Raw genomic sequence first — 20,272 nt, 5'->3', positions numbered from 1 at the left:
TGTGAAGTCACAGCCCTGTGTACGTACATTTATACTAAAGAGAGAACCAAAACTGCATAATAGTTATTCAAGGGGAAGAAGGTTCATTACAGTTGATCAGTTTCTGAGCAAGAAAACCAGTTATCAGAATTCTATGAGTCGATTTATATAAAATGCTACACAAACCAACACATAGACATATATACATAGAAAGATGTCCATAAGCTACTCACTAAATTGTTTTTCTCTGGGAGATAGAATTTACTTCCTATTTTCCAGTTTGTCACGGATCTTTTAATAGTTCATGTACTGTCTGGTGATGGGGAAGATAATAAAGTCATTTTCTTTAAAAAAAATAAAATGTGGTTATCACCTACGCGTGAAGGAAAAAGGGTTGACCGGAGTCAGGGTATCTAGTTGTAGCTGTGTGACAAGGAACAAGCCACTTAATACCCATAGACCTCGGGTCCTCTCATCTGTAAAAAGTGGGTATTGGACCATATATGCCCTTTTAATGCTAACACAGACAAATTCGCTCTTGGGACTGACTTGATTTGATTGAGTTGACTCAATAGAAAGTCCATTACTGCCCCATCTGTGCGAAAGCGTGCCTTAGGCGCCCTCTTCTGGTCCTTCTGAGAATATCAGGAATAGGCTCTTCGCAATGGACCAAATGCCTTCTTCCAGACTACTAAACTCTTCAACCCAACACAGTTAGGTCTCTGGCGCTGGACCAGAGGCCTTGCAGGTGACATAGATTAAATACCCCTAATATCTACAGTTATCTTGAGAGTCCCTTGATTGTATAATCTGGGTTAATCCCGAAAATTATTTTTTTTTCCTCCGTATGCGATTTGCCATCTAAATTCCTGGGTCTGTCTCACCTACTGTGTTCAGATTGCAGATTCAAGCAAATCCAGGAACTTCGAGGGATAACTCACAAGGTCTCTGAGACCCTTACAGGAGAGGTTTCCAAAGCACTTCAGCTTCTCCGGAGAAGAGGAAGATGACCCCCCAAAGCATGCGTCTGTTCCTACTGCTGAGCTGCGTAGCCAGCACTGAAGTCCTGGGAGGTGAGTATCAGTCATTCACTGGAAGTGAGCTGACAGCCAGTGTTCATGGAGCACACTGGCTCGGCCCTCCACTCGTCCCACATGATGTTTAGGTGCCACAGGCAATAGATATCAAAGACAGGAACGAAGGACAAGGTCATGTGGGGAAAATCACAAGGACTGTAGAATCAAACAAATCCAACCTCGTGTGGTTGTGAGCCATAGAGAAATTATCAACTCAGTGTCAGTTATGATCATTATTTTACAAGTTTCTGGTGAAGGGTGGAGATAATGTATTTAAAGCATCTGTTACCTAGCAGTTGGTGAGCGAGAACTAGAATTAGAGCTCCCCAACATTCATGCATCGTTTTCCCATTTGAACATACCAGCAATTTTGGTTTGCAAGGGACTTAAAGCCTCATTGGAGAGATGGGTCCTACACCATGTAGACCCAGAATCAAGTACAAAGTAACATGTCAACAAGGTAGGAATCAATACCCTAAGATCTTCCAGCAGAGAAAGCAGGAAGAAAACTATACACATGAGCTAAAAATACGTATCATAGAACATCCAAAATGGAAAGAAATGGAATGTGGGCACATCTTGTATAATGCCTTTATTGTGTTTACAAAGAAGCTGAGGCCCAAAGGAAGTCAGGACTTGCCCAAGATCACATAGCAAGATTACATGATATTCTGGCTCCCGGTCTGGGGTGCCTCTCATAGTCCCATGTGGCTCTGTGAGGAAAACCATGCCTGAGCATGTATATAACCTGGGGAATACTTTGGCCAAGGGGAGATGCATTGGGAGGACAAAGGAAGAGAAGCAGTGTTCTTCAGGCCTCATGGGTGTCCGTGGCTCAAGGTCTGTGTCCCCTTTCTGCTCAAAGGCTCTCTGACCTCTACCCCACACCGACTGCCAGCCACCAGTTCTCTCAATCTTTATGGCTGCTCCGCACCTGGGGGATTCAGCCACTTTCTCTGAGCCATGCAAGAGTATGAAAGAAGCAGCCCCCAAGCCCTCCTGTGGAGCCACCTAACCAGAGAGTTAGAGTCCTGTTGTTTCTGGTTCTGGCTGCCCTGCAGGGACTTGAAATTCACCCAAGCTAAACCCTGTGAGTGAGAAACCAATCGCCCTGCTCTGGGACTTCACTAAAGCTCTCTGGTTTCTGTCCCTCAGAGGTGATAGAACCAGGACATGCCCACCGGTCCCTCCACTGCTCCTCTACAGATCCTGCTTCCCGCTGTAGAGACTTTCTGGGATTGCTGCATAGGAAGATCCAGCTGCATAAGGCTGTGGGGCTAGGTCACTAGAGCCCTCCGTGCTAGCCAGAGTAGGAAGCTTATCTAAAAGCATAGGAAGTCTGGGTGCCTGGGTGGCTCAGCTGGTTAAGCCACTGCCTTCGGCTCAGGTCCTGATCTGGGAATCCCAGGATCGAGTCCTGCATCAGACTCTATGCTCAGCAGGGAGTCTGCTTCTCCCTCTGACCCTCCCCGCTCTCGTGCTTTCTCGTGCACTCTCTCTCTCTCTCAAATAAATAAATAAAATCTTAAAAAAAAAAAAAAAAGGCATAGTTAGTCCCTAGGGATTTATAGGCACGGATGAAATAAAACCAGAGAATGGGACAAACAAGGGACGGGGGTGTCATTTGAGTGGGGAGAGATGAAAGGCTCGCTGTGTGGCAACAATCTGTGGATATCGTCTAGGAGCAGGAGGAGCCCTGCACTCATGTCTAGCCTTGGAGCACAGCCACAGGGTCACGAAGCCCAAATGTACTAGCCTAGCATTCCCTTCATCATCTAGGCCCTCTGCATTGCCAGTCATCTCCTTGCTTCCTGAACCTTCAGATATGGTGACATGGCCCCCTCACTAAGGCAACTAGCAGGAAGAGATTGTGCTTCTCTCTGTCACAGTTTCCTTAGCTTCCAGGCTTAATGATTCCCCTTGTCCTTCCCACCGTGCTTGTCTGAAAGATCCCCTCTACTCAAGGCAGACTTCAGTGTTCACTCTTGCTCTGCAATCTTGTGAGCTTCTGCCCCCATTCCTCGGCTCACCCTCTTGGCCTCACATGCCCCTTCACTACTGACTCACAGCCCAGCTCACCCATCTTCGATTCTGTCCAAGTTGCCATCTAACCTGTCCTGTGTAACTCTGGCCCAAAGCACCACTCCTTCCTTGTAATGCCTAAAACTGCCAACTTGTGCTCCTAGTCCACTCTGGTGCTGCCTCGAATTGTGGCTGTTTGACCTTAGGACCAAAGTGAGGATTCTGCCAGTTGCTGAGTATGTCTGTTCCAATGGTGCATTCCATAACCGGGAAAAAATCACAGGGTGGGCTGAGGGTCCCACCGGGCCTGCCGTCTAAAACTCCATGGTCACCTGAGCCTCCCTAAGCTCTGCTCTGACAGACCACAGAGATTTTTGGAGTCTCCTGGATTAGTCTCCCAGTTCAGAACGAGTGTCCAGCAATCCTCAAAGAATCCAGTTGTCTCCTTTTCTCCAGTGCGCACTTAGCCTTATAAAGACCATAGTTCCCTTTGGGGAAGGCTGAAAGAAAGATTAACGGCACAAAGTTTGGGGAGCGTGGCAGGGTCCTTCCTCAGGCTACCCAGCCTCCCCATCATTCTGGAAACTTCACAGGGTGGGACGTGATTGTTTGTGCCATCCTAATTGGTGATGCCCTTTGATGTCTCTGCAGAAATCCTCATAAGACCCAGCTGTGCTCCTGGATGGTTTTACTATATGTCTAACTGCTATGGTTACTTCCGGAAACTGAGGAGCTGGCCCGAGGCTGAGGTAAGAAATCTTGCCCCATGCTTGGACAGGTACCTCTAAAGCCAGGGGCCACCCAGAGCTGCTGGTCTCATGTGACTCAAAATTAAGGGTCCTTCTGAGGAGACATTCTGAGGAGTCATGTGGCTGCTGAAATGGGGATAAGGAAGTTGTGTGTTCCTCTCATTCAGTTCCCAAAGCATTGCTGGGGCCTGTGCTCTATGCCCAGACCCTAGATGGACTGTCAAGACGTAAGAATGAACAAGAAAAAGCCATTACCCTCAAGGAGGTCACTGTCCAGAGGAAGGACAGAAATACACAAACAGGAGAATGAGAAGATAAAGACCTTTAGAAAGAATCATTGAATTGCTGTATCTGATTTACCAGAAAGACCAGGGTGCAGACAGGCCTGGGGCATGGTCTTCAGAAAGCCCTGACAGAAAGGGAAGCAGACTAAACAAATGGAAGGCTTCACTGTCTACACCACCCACAAAGGTACTGGTTTTGTTTCACTGAGGCTTTGTCTAGAAGATACCCAAGTAGCCACTTTACCTCAGAGGATTGTGGGGAGCCCATGCTGCTGTCTCTCTGGGTTGTGGTTGTTGAACTGATGTGATTAGTTGGGGGCACCTTATGGGAAAATGTGGTGTGACCCGGGCCCAGAATGGCCTCAGAATTCTGTATATAACTAACTCAGCAATGACAGAGCACTTACCAAGTGATAGCTATCAGGAATACAAAGTCATCTGTGGCCTTAAAAAGTGCAGGATTGGGATGCCTGGGTGGCTCAGTAGGTTAGGACCTGCCTTCAGCCACATCAGGCTCTCTGCTCAGCAGGGAGCCTGCTTTCCCCCCTCCCTCAACTCTGCCTGCCTCTCTGCCTACTTGTGATCTTCATCTGTTAGATGAATGGATAAATTCTTAAAAAAAAAAGAAGTGTAGGACTAGTGCAAGATTGTGTGGTATTTAAACAGAACATTTCCATGCAGTGTGATCATGACTAACTCTTCCAAGGTCACACCCAGAGTAACTAGTGGAACAAACCCAGGGAAGTCAGCCCTAATGCAATGCTTTCTGGGCTTACGTGCATGATAGTTACAGAGAGAGAGAGAGGAAGAAAGAGAGAGAGAGAACACTAAATGACGAAGGGGTTTCCCAGACACTGTTCGATGAAAGAAAGAAAGCTGATGGAGAGCAATGAACTTTTCCTCAATTCTTGAGAAGCAACTGGAAGAAATCTGGGAAGACCACCCATTCTGCCTGTCTCCAGAGATTCCAACACGGATTCTGCCAACACAAAGGGGAAGAAACCTGGAGGACTTGGGAGTAAAACAGACATGAGTTTCAATCCTAACAGTGCCTTACAAAGTTAAGTCATACCTCACTTGACTGGTTTTCTTGTTTTAAAATGGGGATGACAATTCACCCCATGGGCTTCTCAGAAGGATTCCTTAAAATAACTTCAAAGAGCCTATGGCACCTGCTAAGTACTCAGTTGAGGTTCTCAAGACAAAAACAGTCTACACGATTGATCTGGGGCCTTAGCAGAATTAACCGGTTACTCCTGATCAGAATGCAGAGAAAGTGCTGGAAAACTTTACCATGGCCACTGCTGCTAGCTTGACTAGTTGCCAGTACTGAGGGTCGATCTCAGTTCTTGAGAGCCCTGGTGTGAAGGGGACCATGAAAATGGTGGGTACATCTGATCTCGGACACGAGAGGCAGAGAGGTCTTGGTTCCAGGCCAAATTCCCTCACTAACAGGAGTTGGAACTTGGAGGAAAAGCTCACTGAACCACTTGGAGCCCGTTTCCCTTCTGTCCCAGGAATCCCTGGTGACTGGCAGTCTCAGTAAATGTTGACTGGTTCTCTGACTTCCAGGCCTCCCAAGTTCAAAAGTCAAATGAAGTTAGGGGTGTGGAAGCATTCTGGTGTTGTGAAGTGGTTGGCAAATGGGAGGCCAGCACAAACACTCAACTCTAACCACATCTCATCATAAGCAGGATACCAAAGGGAAGCACTGGAATAGCAACCACAGCCAAAGCCATGTTTTTATCCAATTACGTTGTATTAAATTAAGTTTTACCATGTACGCATCTCCTGTAACACAACCCCCAAAGAGCATGAAATATGTGGGTATCTCTATCTAGCTATAAGATACGTACATGTAAAAGTTTGTCTTATTTAATTGAGCAGTAAATTTCCGGTTAGGGAACGGTTAGGCCACGTCTTCCAGCCAATACCGGAAACAAAAGGGGATTATCATTCAGGAAGTGATAAGAAAAAATCCAGATCACATTCTCTTGAGTAGGAATGAAGGCAGCATCTTTGAAGAACAAGAATTTGGGATCAAAAAAGACATAGAGCAGTAAAACAAAATTGAGTCTGGAGCTGAGTTTTTAAAAAGTTGCAACAGAGAGATAAGATAGTTCCACGCTCCCACACCAACCCCTGGTCTGGTTTAACTGGGATAAAGATACTCAAAACCCCAACTAGATTACATCCTGTGGCTACTGCTCAGGACAAGCAAACAGACGGGCACATTAATCTAGAACCAGAAAGTCATGAACACGGGATCTTCAATTCTAAACCAATAACTGAGGCATCTCCCCACTCCTGGAGGGAGCATCATAGATTTTTGGACAATCCACACTATTCCTATCTGGTACCAGATAAAGATAATGTACAGAACACTGTTTACAATTTACAATGTACTATTCTTGTGCAAGATAGAGCCAGAATCATTTCATAATAATTTAATAAATAATAAATGATGTAAAATAGAATGGACATCGAACTTGGGAGTTATGTAGACCGGGGCTCTGTTCTTGGGCAACTCAGTCTGACACCCTTTTCTGATCATGCATTTCCACCATAAACTACAGGTGGGTTCTACTTCCTGAGATCGGCGTGAAGATTCAATGGGGGTAGCGTGTTGAGGTGCTCATCATTTTGGAGGTGCACCATGAAGAGCACTGCCCTATTCTCTCTGGTGTGAGACGAATCCTTATCACGTCTAAACACCTCCGAAATCAGTGTTCCCTTAAAGAAAGTGGCACTGACTTTTTCTCTCTTGCTTTTCTAATGGAACATGAAACAAAGGGCACATTTTATAATCAGTGATTTCTTAGGTTTGTTGAAATGCAGAATTAGAATATTTAATTATAGCCATTATATCCCTCCACAAGTCCATTGTGTAGCAGAGTGATTTACTTCTTCAACTTCACAGATAAGCATTGTGAGCCTCAGAGAGGTCATGTGACTTGTCAAGGTCACATACAGTAACTTGAGGCAAGACCAGGAGGACCCCAGGCACGTCCACGGACCCTGAAGCTCACGACCTTGCCTCCAGCTGCCTCTTCCTCTGAGACTCCACGCTTGGGGCAATTGTGTTTTCTCCTCTGGAGACAGGCAGAATCACGGGGTGTAGATCTCAACTTCTGGAGCAGGTGGGGCTGCGCACTCCCTGTCGCTTGGTGCCCTGGGGTTCTGGGGTGAGGATGACGCTTTTAAAACTCAAGAGGTGATGAGCACTACATCCGGCCCACAGATCGAGTGTCAGTCCTATGGAAACGGAGCCCACCTGGTGTCTCTTCAGAATGAAAACGAAGCCTCCATGGTAGCGAACTACATAAGTGGCTACCAAAGAATCCAGCCTGTATGGATCGGCCTGCACGACCCAGAAAAGGTAACCTCAGACTTGGCCCACAGAGGCCCCCTGCAGAAAGCCGGATAGATAGTCCCTAGCCTGGGAAATGGCCTCCAGCCCTACTGACAGGGCCGTGGGTTGTGGGTCTCCTTCAGTCACTGCCTCCGATCCATAGAGGCCAAAGCCTCAAGCTGTGGGTCTCCCTTCTGTCCCTCTGTGGAGGAAATTATTTCAGTGGCATCGTTTTATAGAACTTCTATCTAAATAAATTCCTTCCAAATCTTAGAACATTCCATGACCGGCTTTTCAGAGCCTTAAAAAAAGTTTGTAAGTATATATAGGTATATATGCCTATATATGTGTACACACACACTACACATGCACACATGCACACACACACCCCTGTTAGGGGACCCAGCTTACTAATACTCATTAGATCTTGAGTTAAAGTTAGGAACTTTCAGCCAAGCGTTTTCCTAGATGCTACTGTGTTTTTCATGTCATCCATAACTTTTTTCACTGGACCCTGGTTTCACTTTCCATCACTACCTCCTTGTAAAGAATGGCATGTGAGGTCTTTGGGCTGGTTGCAGAGGTATGTGGGACCTGCAGTTTACAGATTCTTCGTGGCACTTCTATCATTAGCCCAAACAGACATCAGAAACGCAAGAAGAAATCTCCTGTTTCTTGCCAAAACTTTGCCATAGATGTTGCCAGTATTTTATACAATTCATTATACATTTTTATGTATTCACATTGCTATCAATCAGAACTCTCTCCTTCAGAGTCCAGACAAATATTTACATCTATTTATACCAGATGTGTTTTGGTAATTTACTTTTCTACATTCATAACTGAAGAGAGTAAATAGCTCATAAAACCCTTTAAAAATTGTGCAATGTCTCTAGTTATCAAAGAAATGCAAGTTAAAATAGCAATGTAACTTCACTTGTCAGATCACAAAGCTTTTGCTTAATTATTCAATGTATTAATTATTAAGCTTACCCTTAATGCCTACTATTTTTAGGGATATAAAGAAATTGTCCAGTAGATGGGGATTTAAATTCCTACAACTGAAAAGTGCTTGGAAAGTAGTTTGACCATATATATCAGTACCCTCAACAAATGATGTCCTTTAACCTCTTCATTCTGCTTCTGGGTTTCTATCCTAAGAAGTAAGTTTAAGAACAGAAACAGCTCCAGAAACAAAGTTGTTCATGGCAGTATTCTTTATAATGGGAGTAAATTGGAAACAATGTAACTATCATCAACAGAATTAAGGCAAATTCTAGTACATCATTACTATCTAAAAAAAGTTTAGGAAGCAAGATGCACCATTGAAGAGGTATTTTCAAGATCATCTCATATGTTAGCATGCAAAAATACTGTGATCCAGAAAAATGTTTACACCAGAAGGAAATAGGCCAAAACATTGGCGTTTTCCTCTCACTGACTAAGTGGGGGGAGTTTTCCATGTTCCATTCCGGTGCACATTTCTGGGCTTCCCCAGTTTTTGCAGTGACACATTTTTACAAGTTTCCAAATGGCTGGAGGGGAGTGCCCAGCAGGGAGGCCTGCAGACTAACTGTCTTCCATCTCTGGTCACCGGCAGAGACAGCAGTGGCAGTGGATTGATGGAGCCTTGGATACATACCGGAGCTGGTCTGGAGCATTCCAGCGTGGGAACAAGTACTGTGCAGGGATGAGCTCCAAGACCGGTAAGTTCTCCTGCACTGCCCGTTGCCTCTTCCTGAATCCCAGCTCCTGCGCTTCACCTATAAGAGCAAAATTGGAAGCCACTCTCCATTCCCCCATCTGCACCAGCAACTCCGTTTCTACAGGACAGTGGTCTTGCCGTGGACATGGTGGACCAACCTTCAGCCAGCTGTGACCACTTCATAACCATGGCCATACCCAAGGTCCAGCTGTTCAGTTATCTACTTAATACGTTTTTTAAATCCACTCACTTTCCCCTTAAATACATTTATTTTTAAATCCTACTATATTCAAGCCATGAGTGAGAAAGACGTCACACTGTAGGAAACCCAGACTACTGGGTACAAAAATAGAGGACCCTTTGCCGGCTTCTTGATGGTTAGGGGTGCCCGGGAGACCTCCTCTTTGCCTGAATTCTGCCCTTTTGTATGTTGCCCTGAGTTTTGTCCCCAAAGTGCAGGGCCCAGAACCTCAGAGGCAGGCTGCGCAAATTCATATGAGTCTCCTTCTTTCTCTTGTCTGCTTTCATTCCTTGCTTTTTATGTTAATAGAGTTTTGGGGGCCTCTGGGTGGCTCAGTGGATTAAACCTCTACCTTCAGCTCAAGTCATGATCTCAGGGTCCTGGGATCAAGCCCTACATCAGGCTCTTTGCTCAGCAGGGAGCCTGCTTCCCCCTCTGTCTCTACCTGCCTTTCTGCCTACTTGTGATCTCTCTCTGTCAAATTTTAAAAATAAATAAATAAATAGAGTAGAGTTTTCGACCTTTGTACCTATGACATTTGGGGCTGGATAACTCTTCGTAATGAAGGCTGTCATCGTAGGTTTAGGATACCCTGGTCTCTAATCATTAGACCTCAGTAGAACCGCCCTTCCCACCACAAGTTGTTTCCACCAAAAATGTCTCCAGACATTGCTAAATGTCCCTTAGGGGCAAAATCGCTCATATTTGAGAACCACAGCAGGTAAGTGGTATGGAAGATCTCCGTTGTAAAACAAGAAAACAGATTATCAAAGATAAAAGAGGCTACTTGATGCCAAAGACAACATCCCGGTGGATTTAAAAGGTCCCAAGGTGTCACCAGGACACCCCTCCAGGCAGGAAGTCGGCCTGGGAAAGGCCTGGACGGAGGACTCAGGGACATGAGGCAGTGGCTCTCGTATGAGGAATAAAGCTTATGTGCACAAAAAAGAGCGGGAAAACTTTCCTACAGCAAAGGGTGAATGGTAGACGGAAGGCACAAACTCTGAGGCCAAGTCTAGACCCTTCCTGATAAGAGGGTCTCCTCACTGATGAAGGAAGGACTCCTCACAGACTTGCAGAGAACACAACCACTGCTGTGAAAGACTCAGGACAGCCCAGATGGAAGAAACACAAGTGAGACCAATAGGTAGAAGCCAACAAAATGTGGATTTCTGTCTAAATTAAAGGAAAAATTTTTGAACAATTAGCACTACCCAAAAATCGAATGGGCTACCCCCAGGAAGTAGTGAGAATCCCATCACTAGAGTTAACCAAGGGAAAGTGGACAACTGTAGCTGCTAAAAGTGCTTCTAAAGAAGGTCCAGGGTGCGAGGAGAATCGATTGAGGAACACTTTTAAAATACAAATTCTAGGCATCATTTTGGACCTACAATATCTGCAACTCTAGGGCTGCAGGCTGGACCAGCTTTGGGGAAGCCATGGACCAGATACCCTCCAGAGTCCTTCTCCTGACTGAGATTTCAACAGGACCAAGTTCTCAAACCCAAGTCTTTCCCATTGGTCCACGTCCACAGGGGCAAGTTTCTAGGAACGAAACCACTTGAGTGGGACCCGGAAACCTAACGTCCTCCTGAAAACACTGATCTTTCAGACTCTCTTCCTTTCCCGGGCTCGTTCAGCCCAGCTCTGAGTGGCCAGAAGTGCTCAAGCCAGAAGAACACAAGGAACAAAACAAGGATTAGTGAGGGCGCCTGGGTGGCTCAGTGGGTTAAGCCGCTGCCTTCGGCTCAGGTCATGATCTCAGGATCCTGGGATTGAGTCCCGCATCGCATCGGGCTCTCTGCTCAGCAGGGAGCTTCCTCTTCTCTTTCTCTCTGCCTGCCTCTCTGCCTACTTGTGATCTCTCTCTATCAAATAAATAAATAAAATCTTAAAAAAAAAAAACAAGGATTAACGAGAAACTGGTGGAGTGGTGGAGGAGAGAATTTTAGAGAGCCTTCCCCTGGTGCCATCAGTGTCACTTTATATTTGTCTAACAGATTTAGCCCCACCAACTCGGGGGCTGAATATTTTCTTTAAGACACAAAAGACTGATGTAAGACTAATGCATCAAAACACAGCCAAACACACACATCCCATGTGTGATGGGACTGGTTCCTCTGTTCTATCTATTCTGAATGACCCTTCTGGGGCATTTTGTCCCACTGGTTCTTCTCCACCACCACCACCACCCCCCCGACTCCCTTTCTGCAGCACAGTGGAACTCTCTTATGACTCTGGCAAATTGCACTTCCCAGTGCTTTCTGACATTTCTACTGGTCCTCTCTGACACATTTAATAACGATAATGAGGGTGTAACTATTCAGAGAGAAATTTCATATCCACTGGAGTTGGGGTCAAGATCATGGGCTCTGCATTCTGAATGCCTGGGGTGGGATTGCAGTTCCTCCATATAGCACTGTGACCTGGAGCAGAGTTCCTACTTCTCTGTGCCTCAGTCGCCCCGCCATAAAAAGGGCAAACCAAGAGTACAAATTATCTGAATACGTACAAGGGGAGGTGCTTCTCCCAGTGTAGGGTAAGCTCATGGTTCTCGCAACCTGGAGGGGAGGGCTGTGGTCGCCTCCACACGCTTCTCTGGTGTTGAGGAAGGAGGAGGCACCAGGGCGGGAACCACAGGTCAGAGGCAGGCAGACGTCCAGACTCCCTCTGTGCGGCACACACCACGCCGTGACTGAGCGACTCTGTGCGTGACCACAGCTGAAACGCTCCTCAAAGATGTTTCGCTTTCAAAAGACTACCTCCTCCTTGTTCTGGGTTCTTCTTCATACAGGGATGGCCTGTGGGCCGTGACTGGCTCTGCAGCTTCCAATTCTTTGATTTTCAAACAGGCGTTGCTTAGTGCCTCAGCTGTGAACTTGGGAGAAATCACTGTCACATCCTCACAGCACCCTGTTTCAAACACAAAGGACACCCACTTTTTGTGGATTCATGTCAAGCTCTGCCTTCCCTCTGAAGGGATGCTGGCATGGGGCTTCTGCAATTGACATTTAAATTGTTTTTCTTTCTGGGAACAAAGTTAATACCGGTAGGACTGTCTGGTTCTCCAGAGACAGAAGTTACAGGATGCACATGTAGACAGAGAGATTTCTTTCAAGGACGTGGATCCTGAGATCGTTGGGGCTGGCAGAGCTGATGTGTACAGGGCGGGCCCCGCAACTAGAGACCCCCACAACCACTCACGTCATGGTGCTGCATCGGAGGCACTTTGGACGCAGAATTCTTTGCTCCTTGAAACTCCGTCTTTTTACTGGATGATTCTCCGCATTATGGAGGGTTGTCTGCTTTACTCAGAGTCAACTAATTTAAATACTGATCACAGCTTAAAAAAATAATCCCTCACAGTCACATGGAGACTGGTGTTTGTCCCAACACCCGGGAACACACCCCAGCCCAGCGACACATGAAATGAACCATGGCAGTAACTTCCCCGGTGTTCCGGGCAAAACCCTCCGGTGACGCGGGTCCATGCAGTACAGATCCAGATGAGTTTCACTGTTTGTTTATTGTCTTACAGATTTTTTGACCTGGGAGAGCAGTGAATGCAGCAACCGCCAGCACTTCGTGTGCAAATACCGGCCATAGAACATGCTTCGAGGCTGTGCCCACATCGTGCAAGCCCCGGTCCCCTTCCCTGTGTGCGCTGGCTGCATCTCACCGTCATCTCAGCGTAAACACAGCAGCTGGGGCTCCTGTTGCACTCACTGTTCTAGGTTTATGAGGGGCCAAGTCCTCAACACTGGTATGACAGTGGCTTTTAGCTCTAAAGTCACCCTGGGATGTATCTCCATGGTCCTCTGCTTTCCTCCTCCACACAGCAGGTTGTCTCAGAGTGGGGAGGGAACTGGTGAAGTAACCGGGAGTTGGATGGTCAGGGGTAAAGGTTTGAAGACAGGAGGAGGAACCTCAGGAATGAGCCTCCAGCCCCCTTCAGCTTCTGCACCCCTCTGCCCTTTCTCTAGTGCCCACGTTCTCCTGCTCAGACACCTGCTCAGTTTTCCTTCGCCATGGGGAATCTTTACTGGTAGAGTCCCTATTAGGCTGATATGGACCATCAATTCCAGGGCCATCTTTTAATAAATAGCTGACTGCATAGAAGATCGCTCTGTTCCACTTCGGCAGCAATGGGAATGAAAAAGTGAAATAAGACTCAGAAAACATATGCATGTGTTTCTTCATTTCCTTCCTCAAAGTCCCTGCCTTTTCTCAGAATAGCCCCCCCTCCAACCTACCCCAGCTGCAGCCCTGGTCTGACCAGAGGAGAGAAGGAGGCCATGTGCATAACCAACCTCTATGTGGGGGTGAATGGGTGGGGTTTATTTAAGCATGAGTACAGCAACTGAGGAGGGAAGACAAGAATCACAGCTGGTGCCTGGAGCCACCTTGGGCCTGATGTTCCCCTCTCCTCAGCCACTAGCAGCCCCATCACCTTGCTCAAGTCTCTGCCTGGTGAGGTTTGAGATCCCCTATGAGAGTCTGCCCCAATACTCAAAAGGTAATTTTTCCCTCATACAGATTTGTGACTCCCTAAATCAGGAATCTACTTGGCCATGTAAGAAGAAATGATATGGACTTGACAATTACAGAAAATGTGGCTTTGATGTGATCATGCCTGCATTTCTTAGAAGCACCAGAGAGGAGAGGACGTGTGGCCACGCAGTTCAGGCTAGGTGGATGGCCACTGGCTTCCCTCCTGTTGCTCTGCCAACCCGTCAACACGGAGTCTTACACCCGAAACTGAGAATGCTCCCCTGCTCCCCTGGAACCTTAGCAGGCTGAGACCAGCTGTCACATGCTGGCTCAGAGAAGAGGGCAAGGAGGAGAAGAAAGTGAACAGACAGAACTGGCCCTCTCAAGTCACTGCCCCACTTCTTCCTCCCTACCCCCACACCCTTGTCACTCTTTTGACATCAGAAGACATCAGAAGTAATGTGCTGCTCCCTCTTCTTCTTTCTTCTAAGATTTTATCGATCTATTTGAGAGGGAGAGAGAGAGAGTATGAGCAGGGAGGGGAGCAGAGGGAGCGGGAAAAGCAGACTCCCTGCTGAGTTGGAAGCTGGTTGCTGGACTTAATCCCAGGATCCTGGGATCACAACCTGAGCCGAAGGGAGGTACCTAACTGACAACCACCCAGGTGTCCCTGTGTTGCTCTTTCTAAGTATGAAAAGCTTGTTAACCCACAGGATAAATGTCTTAATCGTGGGAGCTCAGGCAAGATGACAGGCAGATGGAAAAGGCCATTCTTTCGAAGCTGATTGTTAGCTTCAGCAAAAACCAGCCACTGACTCCCACCAGTATTCTGGTCCAGCCACCATCCCAGAAACAAACAAAGGTATCGGATTCTATATCAGAGATAGAAGATAAATCGGGAATGTGGAACTGATGGGATCCATGTAAGAAACTTGCAGGATTAAGCATCAGATTCTTTGGTATTTCCTGGAAGAATTAACAGAATGTAAAGGGAACATGGATCACAATATCCCAAACAGGTAGAAGTTCTCAGTAGCTCCTGACTATGGCACATATGAAAGATAAAAGATACCACAGACCACCTGTGCCCCCTAATTCTTTCATCCTCTCCTGAGGAAAAGGAGCTCCTGATAGCAAAGTAAAGAGAAACAAAATAAAAATCCAAAAAGTGACAAATAACAGATATACCAACTCAAAGTAAAATCTAAGAATCATTCTGCAAACATATTAATTAAAAATATTTAAAATATGTTTAAAACAGTTCCAGCTAAATAGTATCACCAACCTGAAACATTCGTGGTGACGTAGCACTAGGCACCCTCCCTGAAATATGCGGGAATGCCTATAAGCTGCGCACGCGCAGTGCAGGGTGCGCTTCACGCCATTCCAAAACAAGGACAAGCAGCCACGTGTTTTATTAGAAGGCTGGTCCTTGGTTAACTTTAGAGCTGTGCTGGTTTCCAGTTGTGCATATGGAATTTTAGTAATCTTTATTTATTCAGCGAGTAGGTATATCATTTAACAGAATGTTATTTGAATGCATGCTATGTGCTAAGAACTCGTTCCGGGGACTGCGCATCCATCAGTGGACAAACCAGACAAATCCCTTCCCGTTATAGAGCATACACTTCAGCAGGCGGGAGGAGCAAAGGGAGAAACTCAATTAACTAAATAAGTAAATAATGTCGTATGAGAGGGTGGCAGGCGCTGTGATGGAGGTACGGACCCAGGAAGCAGTCCGGCAGGGAGCCTGGGTACACTATGCATGGACTAGTTGCTGCGTTCTTGGTCAGACACTGACAAGCCAGACTCTCTGTGCAAAACAGGCAAGTTAATACTATATGTTACTTCATGGTCCATGAGGAGATATGGGCTTCAGGCAGAACCTGACCAAGGGCTCATCAAAATTATATAATAGGGTTTTCTCTCTACATTGTTGGTGGGAATGAACCTCATTATCAAGCCCCATCTAATTGCAAGATCGTCTGCCACAACTCCAGTCCTCACCTTGGGAAAAGAGACCCACAGCCCTCAAAGGGAAGCCTCCAGATTAAGCCTCATTGGCCAAGAATCTTTCGACATGGGTTGTGTTCTCAGTCCTTAGCCAATCAAAACGCTAGGAGAGTGTGATATGGTGATTAATTTAGCCAGTGACAGCACCTGTGATCCCCCCCCCCCCCCCGCGGAGTTCATGGCTTAGACAGCTTCCCCTACAGGACAGGGCCATTGCTAGCAGATACAGTGCCTTTGTGGGAACTAAACAGGATCTTCTGGGAAGACACAGCTCCATGACCTCACAGGACAAAAGCAGGCTGGAATTCAGCCTTCACTTGCCCCCTTCCTTGTGTACATTTGTGCAGTGCACAAACTACACCACCTTCTTCTGTGGCCTGGCTGACACATGCAGGTCTCTGCCTGCGGGCTAAGGGCAATTCTTTGGGAAACTCTGTCCCAAGGCCCCACCATGGGACTTTAGAATCAGATGTCTGAACTGAGACTGGAGGCACATCGGATTCGAAAAAGACAACAATCAGGTGGATATTGTGTCCCAAGATGTGCTCAATCACATAAGACTCCAGCCACAGCCTGGGGTGGTTTACTATAGTGGGGAGAGCAAAGCGCTTGGAATTAGGCCACTCCAGATCTCCTGGACCCTGCCACAAACAGGCTGTATTAGAGGGAGCCTGAAGCCTTCATTTTCTTCCTCAGGGATCTGAGGATTAAGTTAGTTAAAATATGTAAAATTGCTAGGAGTGGGGCCTGACCTAAGAGCTTAACAAATGTCACTGTCCTCTCTGGAAGTCACCTGAGCTGTCATTATGAACTGCCTGACTGTGGGACTCCAAGTAATGCCCTCTGTAGGAGCATGGGAAGACAACTATAGATGAGAGACCTTGGGTTCTAGAAAATTCTGTGTGTGTATCTGCCTGGCATTGCACAAACAAGCACATAGGAATCAACACAGACAGGATAGTGGAGGGACACACCAAGCATTAATTTAAAAACTTAATACACACTTCTGTCAGACTGACTATAATATCTGAAGGCTTTGTATTCACTAGGTAAATAAAAGCAGAAGAGAGTAACCTGAGGGCATGAAGATTAAGTCAGAAACCATTTATTTTAAGGGTAAATATAGGCAGCAATCTTTGTGATCTTGGGTTAAATGTCTTGGGACTCTAAGCAAAAACCATAAAAGAAAAAAAAAACCTGAGAAACTGTACTTCAAAATTTAATTCAAAACAACAACAACAAAACCAAATGTGATATGCCAATAAATCCTCTAGAATGGCTAAAATGCAAAAGACTCATAATTACCAAGCGCTTTTGAGGAGACACAGTGGCCAGAGCCCTCAATTAGATATAGCTGTGGGAACACACAAGGGTACTGTCACTTTGGAAGACAGTTGGGCACTTTCTTGTAGAGTTAAACATACTCACCATATGACCCAACAGTCCTTTCCTGACTATTTACCTAAGAACAAAGAGAACACATGTCCACAGAAAGGTCAATATGCAACTGTTAATTACATTTTATTTTGTGATAGTTTAATTCATAATGGCACAAAACTGGGAAGAACCCAAAGGTATTGACTCATCTACTGGTGAACAGATAAACAAATCGAGGCATACCCATACAATGGAATATTGATCGGTAGTAAAGGGAAACCAACTATGGATCCACATAACATGGACAGATCTCAAAAATTATCATTCTGCTATGAAAAAGAAGCCAGACACAAAGGACTACATGCTGTAAGCTACAATCCACTTCTCTGAAACTCTAGAAAAGGCAAAACTTACAGTGATAGAGGGCAGAGCAGTGCTGGCCAGCAGCTGTGCGTGGGGAAGGGGGTTGGTGGCAAAGGACCACAGGGGAATGCGTTGGGGTGATAGAAATGTTCCAGATCACGGTTGTTGGGGTGGTCACGCAACAGTCTACAGTTGGCACCCATCACACTATACACTTAAAAGGGGTGAATTTAAAATATATAAATTAGACCTCAATAAAAGCGACTTAAAGTTATGGAAAAACTTTCCCAAAAGGGATGGAAAAAAATCAGCTGGAAAGCCTGTTCTGTGACTTTTCTGCTTTTGCAGAGCAATACAGCTCAGTTAGTCCCATAACATGTCACCTTTGAAAAAACCCTAAACCCAAACCTATTTATTTACAAAACTCCTCATGTTCCCGTTCCCCACCTTGGTCTCCTCTCCCAAGCTCATCTCGATCAGAATTATTTATTTCCCTCTCTCTACCTCATTCCATCACTCATTCTCTTTACCGTTCCTACTACCTTCTTAATCCAATACCAAGTCCCTTCACCCCGTTATCTGTTGACACTCCAAAGGCCCCAAGAAAAGTGAGAGACCAGTGAGATTAACCACTCTCCCTCCCTTCAAACCTACCAGGTCGTCTGTCATGAATATCCTAGAGCCCCTTCATCTGCTAATTGACGTCTGCACGTGCTTCCAACCAAGTGTCTCACTGCTCCCCTCAGGAGTCTCCTCTGGTTTTGCTAGGACTGTTTAAGAAGGCTTTTTCCTCTTCTAAATGCCAAAACATATGGCCTGCCTCTCAGTTTCATTGCCACTGTAAGTCTTTGTGACCTGGGCCACATGTCTCTTTTAAGCCTCAGTTTATCTATAAAATGAGGGTCCTCAGTTAAACTCAAATGCTTACAGGGTCTGGTTAGGTATGAGTAAGTGAAGTGGCTTGGTGGAAAGCAGTTTGAGCTGGAAAACTAGCACTTACATGAATTTCTTCCCAGCTATGGGTGAGCCAAACAGAGCAGGCCCGCTGACCTTTGCCCATGGAGGCCAGTCCCTTCCAACTCCAACATTCTCTTTCTCTTTTTTTAAGGTTTATTTATTCATTTTAGTGAGCAACAGAGTGTTTGTGTGAGTGAGGGTGGGTCAGGGGGAAAGGGAGAGAGAATCCTCAACCAAACTCCCTGCTGAGTGTGGAGTGCGTCTGCATGTGGGGTGGGGGGCATTGCAGGAAGCTCAGTCCCAGGACCCTGAGATCATGTCCTGAGCCAAAACCAGGAGTCAGACACTTAACTGACTGAGCCCCTCAGGTGCCCCTCCAACATTCTCTTTTTCTGTTTCTGTCTGGAATTTTTGCATCCATGTTCATTAGGGACATTGGTCTGTAACTCTCCTTTTTGATGGGGTCTTTGTCTGGTTTTGGGATCACGGTAATGCTGGCCTCATAAAATGAGGTTGGAAGTTTTCTTTCCATTTCTGGTTTTTGTTTGTTTGTTTGTTTGTTTTTGGAACAGTTTTTTGGAACCTATTCAGGAGAATAGGTATTAATTCTACCAAAAAACAGTTCTGTATTTTGGAACAGGTTTTTGGAACCTATTCAGTAGAATAGGTATTAATTCTTCTTTAAATGTTTGGTAGAATTCTCCTGGGAAGCTGTCTGGGCCCTGGGCCCTTGTTTGTTGGAAGACTTTTGATTATTGCTTCAAAATCCTTCCTGGTTATGAGTCTGTTTAGGTTTACTATTTCTTCCTGGTTTAGTTTTGGTAGTTTTTACATCTCTGTGAATGCATCCATTTCTTCCAGATTGTCAAATTTACTGCTGTATAGTTGCTCATCATATATTCTTATAATTGTTTGTATTTCTTTGGTGTTGGTTGTGATCTCTCCTCTTTCATTCATGATTTTATTAACTTGGGTCCTTTCTCTTTTCTTTTTGATAAGTCTGGCCAGGGGTTTGTCAATCTTATTAATTTTTTCAAAGAAGCATCTCCTAGTTTTGTTGATCTGTTCTACTGTTCTTTTGGTTTCTATTTCATTGATTTCTGCTCTTATCGTTATTATTTATCTTCTGCTGGGTTTAGGCTTTCTTTGCTGTTTTTTCTTCAGCTCCTTTAGGTGTAGGGTTAGGTTGTGTATTTGAGACCTTTTCTTATTTCTTGAGAAAGGCTTGTATTGCTATATTCTTTCCTCTCAGGACCCCCTTTTCTGTATCCCAAAGAATTTGAACAGTTGTATTTTCGTTTTCATTTGTTTCCATGAATTTTTTCAATTCTTCTTTAATTTCCTGGTTGACCCATTCATTCTTTAGAAGGATGCTCTTTAGCCTCCATGTATTTGGGTTCTTTCCAACTTTCCTCTTGTGATTGAGTTCTAGTTTCAGAGCATTGTGGTCTGAAAATATGCAGGAAATGATCCTAGTCTTTTGGTACTGGTTGAAACCCGATTTGTGACCCAGGATGTGATCTATTCTGGAGAATGTTCCATGTGCACTAGAGAAGAATGTGTATTCTGTTGCTTTGGGATAGAATGTTCTGAATATATCTGTGAGGTCCATCTGGTCTAGTGTGTCATTTAAAGCCTCTATTTCCTTGCTGATCTTTTGCTT

General features: G+C 45.5%; 1 protein-coding gene across 1 annotated transcript; it reads left to right on the top strand.

Moving 5' to 3' along the window:
• The first annotated feature begins 985 nt into the window (after positions 1 to 985).
• Positions 986 to 13,014, top strand: REG4 (regenerating family member 4). Its single transcript, XM_059374404.1, has 5 exons — positions 986 to 1,052; positions 3,729 to 3,826; positions 7,352 to 7,489; positions 9,063 to 9,168; positions 12,947 to 13,014. The coding sequence occupies exons 1-5, from the start codon at positions 986 to 988 to the stop codon at positions 13,012 to 13,014; spliced, it is 477 nt and encodes a 158-aa protein (XP_059230387.1).
• The last annotated feature ends 7,258 nt before the right edge of the window (positions 13,015 to 20,272 follow it).

This window comes from Mustela nigripes, chromosome 14 (assembly GCF_022355385.1).
Source record: "Mustela nigripes isolate SB6536 chromosome 14, MUSNIG.SB6536, whole genome shotgun sequence".
Classification (NCBI taxonomy): domain Eukaryota; kingdom Metazoa; phylum Chordata; class Mammalia; order Carnivora; family Mustelidae; genus Mustela; species Mustela nigripes.
Note: the sequence above shows the minus strand (reverse complement) of the source record. Positions and strands in the feature narration are given on the sequence as shown.

Coding starts and splice junctions, on each gene's coding strand:
- REG4 (XM_059374404.1), top strand. CDS start 986: ATGACCCCCCAAAGCATGCGTCTGTTCCTACTGCTGAGCTGCGTAGCC. Junction 3,827..7,351: donor GGAGCTGGCCCGAGGCTGAG/GTAAGAAATCTT, acceptor TCCGGCCCACAG/ATCGAGTGTCAGTCCTATGG. Junction 9,169..12,946: donor AGGGATGAGCTCCAAGACCG/GTAAGTTCTCCT, acceptor ATTGTCTTACAG/ATTTTTTGACCTGGGAGAGC.